The 12,452-nt window shown below is 34.3% G+C and overlaps 1 protein-coding gene across 1 annotated transcript; it reads right to left on the reverse strand.

Annotated features, from left to right (window-relative positions):
- Positions 1-1,856: 1,856 nt before the first annotated feature.
- LOC140920676 (uncharacterized) lies at positions 1,857-3,617 on the reverse strand. The gene is made up of 5 exons (XM_073369477.1): positions 3,212-3,617; positions 2,959-3,115; positions 2,605-2,771; positions 2,422-2,515; positions 1,857-2,178 (listed from the first exon to the last, which is right to left on the reverse strand). The coding sequence occupies exons 1-5, from the start codon at positions 3,615-3,617 to the stop codon at positions 1,857-1,859; spliced, it is 1,146 nt and encodes a 381-aa protein (XP_073225578.1).
- Positions 3,618-12,452: the final 8,835 nt, after the last annotated feature.

A 12,452-nucleotide genomic window follows, 5' to 3' on the forward strand; every position in this document is an offset into this window, starting at 1 on the left:
GAGCAAAAAAAAATTGGAGAACACTACACAAATGAAAGTTAATCTACTATTGATAGAGTGTGGTAGAAATATTAATGGTGAAAGGAATAATATTTAATTAAAATGGAAATATGAAACTGATTACAATGAGAAAACCAGAGTAAAAGTGCTCCTCAATAGAAAGAGAACTCACTACCTAACTGCTAAGGTAATAAGAACTGATGAATGCATTACATTTCCTCCACTCCCCGTACTCCTTTCTTATTAAGGGAAAATACTAACTACCTGCGAGGTGGTCACTACTCCTTATCTCTCTTTTTCTTCCTTTCATACACTCTCCAAATTTTAGGTTTAGCGTGGTTCACATCCACCAACACATCACCCTCATTTGAGTTGAGCTTAGATAACATCCTATCATCACCCCCTCCATCAAACACAACCTTGTCCTCAAGGCTCAAACTGGGAATTGACTTTTTAGTAAAAGTTCATCCTCCCAGATAGCCTCACCCATACCAAGTCCCTTCCATTGAACCAATAACTCTCTCCTATGTTGTCCAACTTCAAATTCGTTTCTCCATGACAAAAAAATTTCAGATAGAATTTCTCTCTTATCAGCCTCCAAATTCAGTGGCAGTTCAGGTGTGACCTGATAATTCCCAACAACCTTCTTCAATTGTGAGACATGGAATATGGGATGGATTTTGGAATTCTTAGGTAATTGCAACTTGTAAGAAACTTCTCCAACTCGTTGAACCACTTGATATGGTCCAAAAAAACGAGGAGTCAGCTTGTGATGGATCCCCCGAACCACTGACTACTGCCTATGGGGCCTTAATTTGAGGAAAACCCAATCTCCAACAGGAAACTGCATATCCTTTCTCTTTTTATCTGCATAATTTTTTAATGTAATTTTGAGCTTTTGTGAGGTTATACTTCAATTGACGCAATGCTTCATCTCGATCTCTGAGCTCTTGTGCCACCGCTTCCACCCTTGTTAGTCCCTCAAGGAAATGCACCAAGCTGGTGGTTTTCTGCCATAAACCACCTCAAATGGTGTGACACCAGTGATCACATGAAAAATGGTGTTGTACCACAATTCTGCTCATGGAACCCAGTGAGACCAAAACTTAGGCTGGTCAGCCACAAAACAACACAGATATGCCTCCAAACAACGATCAATCACCTCTGTTTGGGGATGATAAGCTGATGACATCTTCAACAATGTCCCTAACAATTTAAACAACTCATTCAAGAAAATACTCACAAATAGGGGGTCACGGTCATTAAGAATCGACTCAAGAACTCCTTCCAGAAAATAGATGCAATGGAACAGACTGTGAATGGATGTTTCAGAGGAATAAAATTACTATACTTAGATAGCCGACCCACCACCACCACAATAGCTTCATAACCATTACTCTTGGGCATGCTACTGATGAAATCAATCGAGATTTCGCTCCAAACCAACACTGGAATGGGAAGTGGCTGCAGCAAGCCGCTTGGAGTGGTTGCAACATATTTCTGACTTTGACAAGTATCACAAGCCTTGACAAATTCCTGCACCATTTTCATCATACCATACCAATACAACATCCCCACCATCCTCCTATATGTACACTCCTATATGTACGAAGAAACCCCAAGTGTCCCCCATTATGAGAAGAACGAAATTCCTTCAATAACTCCTTAATAATTGATGAATGAGCATGAATCACCAATCTGCCCTTGTAAAAAAGGATACCTCCTCCCAAAACATATCCTGGTTTAGACCTAGGACAGTTTCGGATAACCTCAATAATTCCCTTTAACATATCATGTCCCCTTGCTGCCAGATTGGGTAAGACAACATTGTTTTAACTTCACAATCCTTATGTTGCCTAGATAAAGGCGTCGGCAACCTTGTTCTCCATGCCTACCTTATGAATTACCTCAAAATCAAAGCCCAACAATTTGGCTATCCACTCTTGTTGATTGGACGTAGTGATCTGTTGTTGAATCAAATGCCTCAAGCTTTTTTGATCAGAGTATACAACAAACTTCCTACCCAACAAATAATGACGCCAATGTTGAATGGCCAACATTAGTGCCATTAGTTCCTTGTCATATGCCGACTTAGACAGCTTGTTGGCAGAAAAAGCTTTACTAAAATATGCAATAGGATGCTTTAATTGCATCAGCACAACACCGACCCTTTTCCAGCTGCATCACATTCAATTTCAAAAGGAAGTTCAAAATTTGGAAGTGCTAAAACTGGGGCAGCTGTGTTCCACACAAAACCCTATTTCTTGGTTAGCTTTGTGAGAGGTCTTGCAATTTTACCATAGTTGGCAATGAATTTGCGATAATAACCTATCAATCCAAGGAATCCATGTACCCCTTTCACATTTCTAGGAGTAGGTCAATTAATTACACTAGTTACCTTCGAGGGGTCCATTGCCACACCTTGCTCGGAAATTACATGGCCCAAATATTCCACATGTCGCTGCCCAAAAGCACATTTCTGTTTGTTCACCATAAACTGATGTTGGTGCAGCACCTTCAAAACATGCCCCAAGTGTTTCATATGTGTTTGCCAATCAACACCATATATTAAGATGTCGTCAAAGAAAACCAAGACAAACTTACATAAAAAGGCTGGAATATTGCATTCATCACGAAGTAGAGTGTAGTCGGAGCGTTGGTCAATCCAAAAGGCATTACCAAGAATTCGTAACGGCCTTTGTGGGTATGAAAAGCAGTTTTGTGAATATCGTCCTCCTTCATGCGAATTTGATGGTACCCCAATTTCAAATCTAACTTAGAAAAATACCTCGAGCCAAACAACTCATCCAATAATTCATCTACTACTGGAATTGGGTATTTATCTTGTATGGTAACCTTGTTTAAACCATAATAGTCGACACACATACGCCACAAACTATCCTTCTTTTTCACTAAAATGACAGGACTAGAGAAAAAACTAGTGTTGTTGCGAATTACCCCTTGTTGGAGCAGTGTGTAATTTGCTTCTCTATCTCATCTTTTTGGTAGTGTGGATACCTGTAAGGTCTCACACTAGCTGGTCCCGCACCATGCCGTAAAAAAATGGCATGAAAAGTGTTCCTCATAGGAGGAAGGCCTTCGATCTCTTTAAACACTGCAACATACTGACTCAACAATTGTTGTAAATCTTTGGATTGCCCCTTATGTATTTGTCATCCACCAACCTCCATAGAGGTAGACTAGCCCTCACCATCAACTTCTATATCATTCCTGATCACACTTTGCATAGTTGCTGCCCTGCCCTTTGCTGACATGCCTCGCAATTGAACTGGACGCCTTCCGTGATTGAACAGCATGGACATCTCCTTCCAATCCATAATAACCTTTCCCAAGGTTTCCAACCACACCACACCTAAAATCAAATCAGCTCTAGTCAAACCCAACACATAAGCTTCAACAGTAATGGCGATACTTCCCAACACCAAGGGCACCTCTTCACATTTTCCCAATGTCAAGATACAATGACCATCCCCCAATCGAATTGTCTGTAACACTGATAAAACCAAAGCCTCCACCACCGTAGGTATAACAAAATTATGAGTTGCTCCACTGTCAATGAGCACGAGAACAGACACCCCATTAACAAAACCTTCCATTTTTATTGTGCAAGTGTGAACGCCATTCACACTGTGGAGTTCGAAAACCCTCCAAAGCCTTACATTCCAATTCCTCTGGATGTTTTTCTTCCTGCGACTCAGCCTCTACCACAACAATTTCTCCATCGCCGTTTATCGTCTCATCATCACCCAAAATAACCAATCACAAATGTATTCCAACACATTGATGCAGTGGGTGCCACCTTTCATTGCACCGAAAACACAACCCCTTCGCCCTCTTTTGGTGAATCTCTGAAACAGGCAAATGACGAACCCCCCAGTTGCGTTCGCCCTAAGAACGAAGAATTTCCTCGATGTTACTACTGCACCAACTCACAGTAGAGGAAGTGGGTCGCGTTACACCTGAAAAAGTAGACGAGCTCGAATTTGGTGTTTGGACATTCTCCTTGAGTCTGACCCGGTTGCGTCAAAGCAACAAACTCATTCTCCACGTTACGTGCGAGTTGCATAGCCTGGTAACAAGTCATGGGTTTGAACGTACGAACACGAGACCTGGTATCATGACGCAATCCACCCACAAATTAGCCAAGGAACTGTTGTTCAAGAAGGCGTTCGCACTAAGAAGAGTTCAATTTAAGTTATGCAGCATACTCCTCCACAGAACCTTGTTGCTTGAGTTCTTTAAGCTCTTCGAAAGGGTTATCCAAACGACCCCCTCCAAAATGCAACATCACGGATTCCTTCATATCTTCCCATGTCAAGGACTCTGTTGAATCCCTCCACAAATTAAACCAGTGAATCGTTGGGCCTTCCATACTCAACTTCGTAAGTTGAATGCAAACTGCCTCGAAAATGCGTTGAACTTCAAAATAAGTTTCAGCTTGTGTGATCCAAGCAACATGATCTTCACCATTAAAAGAAGGCAATTCTACCTTCTTCACAAAGAGACGAAATTCGTCGAGAGAGGGTGTGATTGTCTCTGCATTGTGCTCAGGTGTGGCCTGCACCAACACGTTGCAAATCTCATTGTGAATTTCTGCAATAACCCTTTCATGCTACCAGAATCCACACTCTCCAAACGGAGTTCCACGACAGTTACTCAGTCAATCATTTTAGGGGGTATGAACAAGGACAAGTCGAACCAATTGATAGAGAAGACTAGAAATATTAATGGTGAATGGAATAATATTTAATTAAAATAGAAATATAAAATTGATTACAATGAGAAAACCAGAGCAAAAGCTCCTCAGTAGAGAGGAAACTATTCCCTCACTGCCTAACTGCTAAGGTAACAAAAACTGATAAATGCATGACATTTCCCCCACTCCCCGTACTCCTTTCTAATTAAGGGAAAATACTAATTGTCTGCCAGGTGGTCACTACTCCTTCTCTCTCTTTTCCTTCCTTTCATAGACTCTCCAAATTTTAAGCTTAGCATGATGTATCACCCTCATTTGTGTTGGGCTTAGATAACATCCTATAACATATTGATGTAACATGACATCCAGATGTTAGTATCAAATCAGCCCACAAAGGATTTGCTTTGTTTTTCAAAATTTGTCACAAACCTCATAGACCATAGATATACAAAGTGAAATAAATGAGGCACGAAAGTAATTAAAAATAGATGAAGTAATAAATCATAATAGTAGTAAAACATAGCAAATTTCAACAGTTACTTGTAAGAAATAAATCAACCTACAACATATAAAATTATTGTTGGGACAAACAATATATTAGAACACGTGTCAAGATAATGCAAACACAAATTTGAAAAGTGAATGGGAAATGTGAAGCAATAATAAAATCATAACTCAACTTAATACATTATATAATGAATAATAAATGTACACAAAGAGTATATATTACAAGAAAATCCATAAAAAAATAGTATGTAATATCCCAAAATATATAGCTGTGAACACCCACTTTTCCTCAGTCCTCCCAACAAAATATATATTCATCCTTCAAAGTGTAATGGATGAAATCAAAAATGCATCATATTACCTTAATATAAAAAGGCTTTAACTTATATAACATAAAAGGAAGTTATTTGAAAAAATTGAGGACTGGATTAGTAACATTTATATATATTAACCAACAGATGCATATCTCATCAAGAAATATTTAGTCAATAAGCAGTCGAATTTGTAATAACATACCAATCTTGCAGCCATTCAAGATTGCAGTTCCTTGCTGCTAACACTGGCAAATAGATTTATTAGAAGAAACGGGGAAAAAGTTATGTTATTTATGATTGATGTGTGCAGCTACAAAGTCACAATATTTTACTCATCCTAGAATAATAACAAAAAACTCTAATTTGGAAAAACACATTTTCTTTTTGTATTTAGAACTAGTTACCCGAATGTCTCGCAACCTCTTTTTCTATGAAAAAATGTACTTTTCACGGCTTAAAATTAATCTCACTTGTTTTATATTTATTTTGTTAATCATATTATAGGTATAAAATATTCACTGATGTTTGATAACTATTACACTTAATTAAAAAATATGTTGTATAGGAAGTAGGTATCTCCTTTCTTTCTTTTTTTAAGCTAAAAATTTATAAAAAATAAAAGAAAAAATAAACAATGGAGGTACATAAACCTAACCCTATAAAAAATACAAAATACAAAAAAAAAATATTCTTGAAATCAAGCAAATTTTCTGCCCCTTTGGCGAAAATTATATATCATATAGTCTATTTCTGCATTTTTTTTGTGTGTATTAGAAATCACCTCCGTAAAAGACTCTTCATTGACAATTGAACGATTCTCTATAAAAGGTTCTTTACATGCAGTAAAACGATTTTGCAAATTATTAGCATCTCTATTCTTAACAAAGTTATGTAAAACCTTTAAATCATGAGCAATCATGGGATGTATATTATCATAAAGTGATAATAACATTTGGCATCATCCGCCAAATTTCTTGAATTTAAATTTGCTTTCAAATCTGCATGAATTTGGTGATTTTGGACAGTGTTATTCTCTAACCCTACATCACTTAAGGAACCAATGATACACATATGTGGATAATGTGGATATTCTCTTTGTTGTTATATATTATCTAAATTAAATAAGTTGGATCCAAAGACCTAGTGAACTACATATGTTTCCTAGTGTAACTCGACATCATCTTCCCCTAAAGGGTATGAATCTACTACTACTTCTTCAACTGAATATGAATCAAATGCTTCATCATGATTCTTATCATTTCTTTCCTGATCAGATGGAGAAAATTCTTGAATAACTGTGTTGGCTCCTAATTCAGTATTAGGAATGTGATCTACAAAAGGAGAATTAACAACACAATAGTACTAACACCTTGATTTCTTTGATTGTACCTTTAGTTTCAACCTTGTTCGGAGCATCAGTGTTTTTAGAGACATATTTCTTTACCAACTTCTTCACAAATGTAACATCTTCAACAGATTGATTTATTTTGTGACTATTAGAATATTTTAGTCAGCTATTTAAGGAATATCTTACAATCTTACAATATTTACAAAACAATGACATATTTTCATAATTAATATAAACCATTCTCGTTAAACCATAAAGCTGTTGAAACAAAATCTCAATTTAATGTTTTGATGAAAACAAACAAAAAGTAAATTAAGAATTCTAATTATGATTCTAAGTGTTTTGATATTTAACATGTGTTTTTGAGTATGTTAAAACAAGATAAGTATCAAACATCACAAATCAGATCAAAGAAAACAGTTTTGGAAAACGAAGATTGATTATGGAAAATGAAGATTGATCTTAAAGCTATTCAGGAAAACGAAGATTGATCTTGACCTTCTGCTGAGAAACGAAGAACGATCTTCGTTTATGGCATAAACAAGGATAATCAGTTTCCTTGTAAAAAGATCAATCCTGGAAACATCATTCATCTTATATTCTCATATAGAATCAGCAAAGGATCAATCTAAGTCACATTTGTTCCAGAATTTGAAGAATCAAAGACATGCTTCAATAAAGGCATATCACAAAGATCATTCTTCTTATAAAGCAAATGCAAGTACAAGACTACAAGTAGTAAAGTACACTACTGATTTGAACTATCCTAAAGCCTGCACACATAACTGAAAAGCATGTACTCAAGGCTGACATACTGACACAAATCATAGAGTACAATGCTAGTTCATCACAAACCAAAAGATCAATCCTGGATCGATCTTTTGATGCAGCTGATCAATCTTAACTTATGACAGATTTTATTCAACAGCTTTTTCATGACAGCTGGTCCCTTTCCAACAGCCACATGAGTTGTCCTAAGCCTTCTTGGAGTCTATAAATGCAGCTGCAAGTTGAAGAACAAAACACAACTCAAAGTACCAAGCAAAGATCAATCATTTCAATCATACTCAAGCATATCAATATCATTCTTAAAGCTTGTTGTTTTTAATCTTTGTGTTGTGTTAGAATCAATCACAACTGAGTTCTATTTATAGAATCTATTTCTCAAACAAGAGTTGAGCAATATTAAGATTCTAATACTCTTAAAATCATCACTTTGTAACTCAAGGCTATTTTTGATAACATAGCTTGAGTAGTGTGTAAAAATCCTTTTAGGTTCTAAAATGTATCTTGCAAAATCCTTTCTGAAATAGTGTAAGGTAAACCTGTGAAAAATCCTTTATAGGTAGAAACTGTGTAAAGATCAAGATTGATCCATGAAAACCAAGAACGATCTTGGTTTGAACACTTAGTGAAAAATCTCACGGTTGTGAGGACTGGACGTAACCCGAGTTGGGTGAACTAGGATATATCCTTGTGTGATCTCTCTATCTCTATCTCTATTTATTTTATGCATTACAATCAGAGTTTATATTGATAACATTGATATTGCTGTTTTTTACTAACCAAGATCAATCTTCGTTATAACCAAGATCAATCTTGAGTTGAATTTTCAGTTTTAAACAGGAATATTTTAAAAGGGGCAATTATAATTCAAACCTCCATTCCTTATAATTGACATTGTTTACTTCAAAAGCTATCTCTCAGCTTTTCTATTATGTCCAAATCGATCATAACTCGAGCAAAATACCCCAACATTTTTGTGTTATTTGCTTCATCAAGAGATAAAGAAATGTCAATGCCTGAAGCGATTGTGAATATAATATTTGGCCTCCATTATTATTGAGGTAAATTGTAGATACGAGTCTAACATTTGCCCTTTGTGTTTCTTACCAACTCCAGTTTGAAATATTTCATCCAAGAGAAAAATCGATGAAGACATGGTTTCATATTCTATGTTCCAATTGTCCTAAAACTTCTCAAACCGGCAAGGGAAGCAAAGGAGAACCCAAAAAAAAAAAATTATCGAGGGGAATAACTTGCCATGTACCGATGGGTTGCCATGTTTTTTAGAATGTGACATTTCAAAAATTATGATGAGGTATTATGCTGTGTTTAAATAATTGTCAAGTTGAATGTTGACTCATAATATTTTAAATTATATAAAAAAATAAATAAATAAAAACTTATAAATTTTCATATCCTTTGTTACAAAAATACATGATTCTTCATTCCACAGACTCAAATATTTACATAAAATAAAAAATAAACAAATAAACAAATAAAAAAACCGAATTATAACCGAGTAAATTTGAATTTTTTTTTGATGAATCTAAAAAAACTAAATAAATCTCAACATTAATTATCTTGATTTCTAATAAGATCACATAAAACAAAACACCATTAAAAGTATAAATAAAAGTCTCCCTCATCTCTAACCCCACCCCAATCTTCCTCTCTCACCATTATACCACATCATACCTAATCTCTAACTACTATTATGTTAGGAAGCTATTTCATGTTTTGCTTAAGTTATTGCAAGTTAGTTAATACAATTATAGTTTGTTATAACTGTTTTACCTAAGCACACGAGTTGTGTGTGCATTATAAATAGCAATGTATACTTAGCTTGCAATCACTAACATTCATTCAATAATATGAGTTTTTCAGTTTTAATATTTCTTCTATCCTATCCCTAATATGGTATTAGTGAGCCTGGTTTGAGTAGCAAGAATCAACTCAAGAGTTAGGGGTATACATAAAAAAAATATAACCAAACACTTTTAAAGGTAAATTAGTATGCAATCTACATGCTGGAAAAAAGGTTTTTAAAAACATCAAATGGTGTAATGTAACACACGAGAAAGCATCATGTTTATGAGATATGATGAGAGTGTATGTTTCTTAAGTATATGCTTAGTTTATTTTGAGTGATGTCAAAAATAGGTTGAGACTAGATGTTGTAACTAAGTTTCTCTCAATAATCTTTCATACCTTAAGATATCAGAAAATTAAAATCATTTTTTCAAGTCATTTTAATATTTGAAAATGTTGCATTAAAAAAATGCATTAAAGTCACAAATTTCACAAATTTTGCCTGTGTAATCAGAATAATGTAGAAAATTAATTTTAATTAGGTGATTAGAATCATGATTCGAATAGCCTTAGCTCAAATATTTAGAATTGGAATTTATGTTGATTTGAATTACCATATGAATTTTGACAATCTGGTTCGAATCACACTACAAGTGATTCTAATTATCATGTTAAAAACAACTTTGAAATGGAATTATGTTTATTCAAATCAACACTATTGTGATTTGAATCACCCACACATTTTTCTATTTTTTTAATGCATCAGAATTGATTTTTCAAGTTGCACTATAAATACTCTTCACCCACTTTCGTTATAACCTAACATTCATAATTCTTCTCCATTTTCTCTCACACATTGAACTCTCTGAAAACTTTTAGAAACCATTTGCTATGAATGATTGTTTGTGAGATTCTTAGCTAAGAAGATCTCTGTAATTGTTGAGTGTGAGATTGAGTGATATGGTTCATCATTATCTACAATCAAGAGGAAAGGAAAAAAGAGAGATTTATTTTCACCCTAATAGGGGATAATTGGGGTTTTAATTAGGTTTCTATTCAATTTCCAAGTTTTGAAGGATCCAAATAAACAAGAGATAAAGATTTAAGGGTTAATAATTCATAGAGGTTGGATTTTGCAGTTGAGTCAAAATTAGGATTCATGATGATTCTTGAAGGGTTTTGAAGGCACTGAATTAAAAAATATTTGTTCAATTGGCTTAAGGAGCTTCATATTGCAATCATAACCATTCATTATTTACTATAGTGGAAGAAAATATCTCATCAATTGATGAGAGGACTAGATGTAGGTCACAAGCAGGGATGAAGTGATTGAACTAGAATAAAAGTTGGTGTTGCTTTATTTTTCCCTTGATCTTTTTCAGTTATGTAATTAATTGATTAAATGATTTTAGGTCAATATAAAATTTTTTTGCACAAGTGTTGATTAAAATTGTGATAAATTTTTTGAGTTAGTTGTGTGCAGAAAAATACTTCATAATTCGTTGAAAAACAATTTTCAAGAATAAGTTACTTAGTGTGACTTTTAGTTGTATTGATAATTTATTGTTCATCTTGTTTTTAGACATAGGTGAAAAATAAAAGTCTAGTGTTTGTGCATAATTTTTATTCAATGTGTGTATTGGTCGTTGATTGATCTTTATTAATTTCTTAATTGAAGTATCTATTCAATTAGAGAATTAACACATTGAATTATTGCTATTAAAGTCTAGTGTTTTACAATAAATCTCAAAGTTCTCATCAATAATTCCAATAAGCATAACTTTCTTTTAAGAAAGAGTTTAAAATCATTTTTATCTTTTGTGCGGAAGGAATCTATTCACTCCCCATCTAGATTCAGTCTACCATCGATCCTAACAAGTGGCATCATGAGCCTTGGTTTTTCTTGTTTAAAAGGTGTAAAAACCTCAAGAATTAGTCATAATGGCTTATCTGAATCTAAGGATGTGTATAATAGAGTGCCCGTATTCAAAGGAGAAAACTATGCCTATTGGAAAAAAATTGTATGAAAGTCCATATCATGTCTTATGATATGGAGGTTTGGAAATTTGTGGTAAATGGATCTTTTGCTCCAACCATTATAAGATATGGTAAAGCTATTGACAAACTTGAGTTTTATTGGACTGACTTAGATAACAAAAAAGAGCAATATGATTGGAAGACACAAAATATTTTGATCTTCTCATTGGAAGTTGACAAATATTATCGTGTCTCTCATTGTCAAACAGAAAAATCAACGTGTGATGCTTTAGAAGTTACCTATGAGGGAACTAGTGAAGTAAAATGTTCAAGGATCAATACGCTAACACAATAGTTCGAGCTTTTTCGCATGAAACACAATGAAATAGTTGTAGAAATAAAAAAAATTGCTTCGTACATCTTGCAAATAAGTTGAATGGTTTGGGTAAGACTATATCAAACGAGGATGTAACAAACAAAATTTTCAGATGTTTAACCAGGGAATGGAAACCCAAAGTGATGGTAATTAAGGAGACCAGGAACTTGACTACAATGACCATTACAACATTATTTGACAAATTAGAGGAACATGAGCAAAAGCTCATTCAATTGGCCAAACATGAAGGTAGCTCCAAAAAGATGGATGAGGATAAGGAAAAATACAATGACAAGAAGAGTATAGCTCTCAAAGTTGAATCATCCAATGCAATTGTAAGAGAGTTATTGAATAGTAGTTGCAATGAAGAAAAAGACTCAAGCGGCGAAGAGAAAGCAAGTTCATAAAGGATTACAACAAGTTCATCCACTATTAAAAAATTCGTTTTTAGTAACCGAATTAGAGACAAAAATAAATTGGTCACAATAGTGACCGATTTAGAGACATATTCTATATTTACTTTATTATTTTATTATTTTGTTCACATATTTTCCATAAATGGTTCAAAGAATAGAGATTATAGTTGATATTATTTTTACATTTGTGATACCTTTGTTT

The sequence above is a fragment of the Cicer arietinum genome, chromosome 6 (genome assembly GCF_000331145.2).
Source record: "Cicer arietinum cultivar CDC Frontier isolate Library 1 chromosome 6, Cicar.CDCFrontier_v2.0, whole genome shotgun sequence".
Taxonomy (NCBI): Eukaryota; Viridiplantae; Streptophyta; class Magnoliopsida; order Fabales; family Fabaceae; genus Cicer; species Cicer arietinum.

Coding starts and splice junctions, on each gene's coding strand:
- LOC140920676 (XM_073369477.1), bottom strand. CDS start 3,617: ATGGAAGGTTTTGTTAATGGGGTGTCTGTTCTCGTGCTCATTGACAGT. Junction 3,116..3,211: donor GAATGATATAGAAGTTGATG/GTGAGGGCTAGT, acceptor AGTATGTTGCAG/TGTTTAAAGAGATCGAAGGC. Junction 2,516..2,604: donor CAATATTCCAGCCTTTTTAT/GTAAGTTTGTCT, acceptor CATGTTTTGAAG/GTGCTGCACCAACATCAGTT.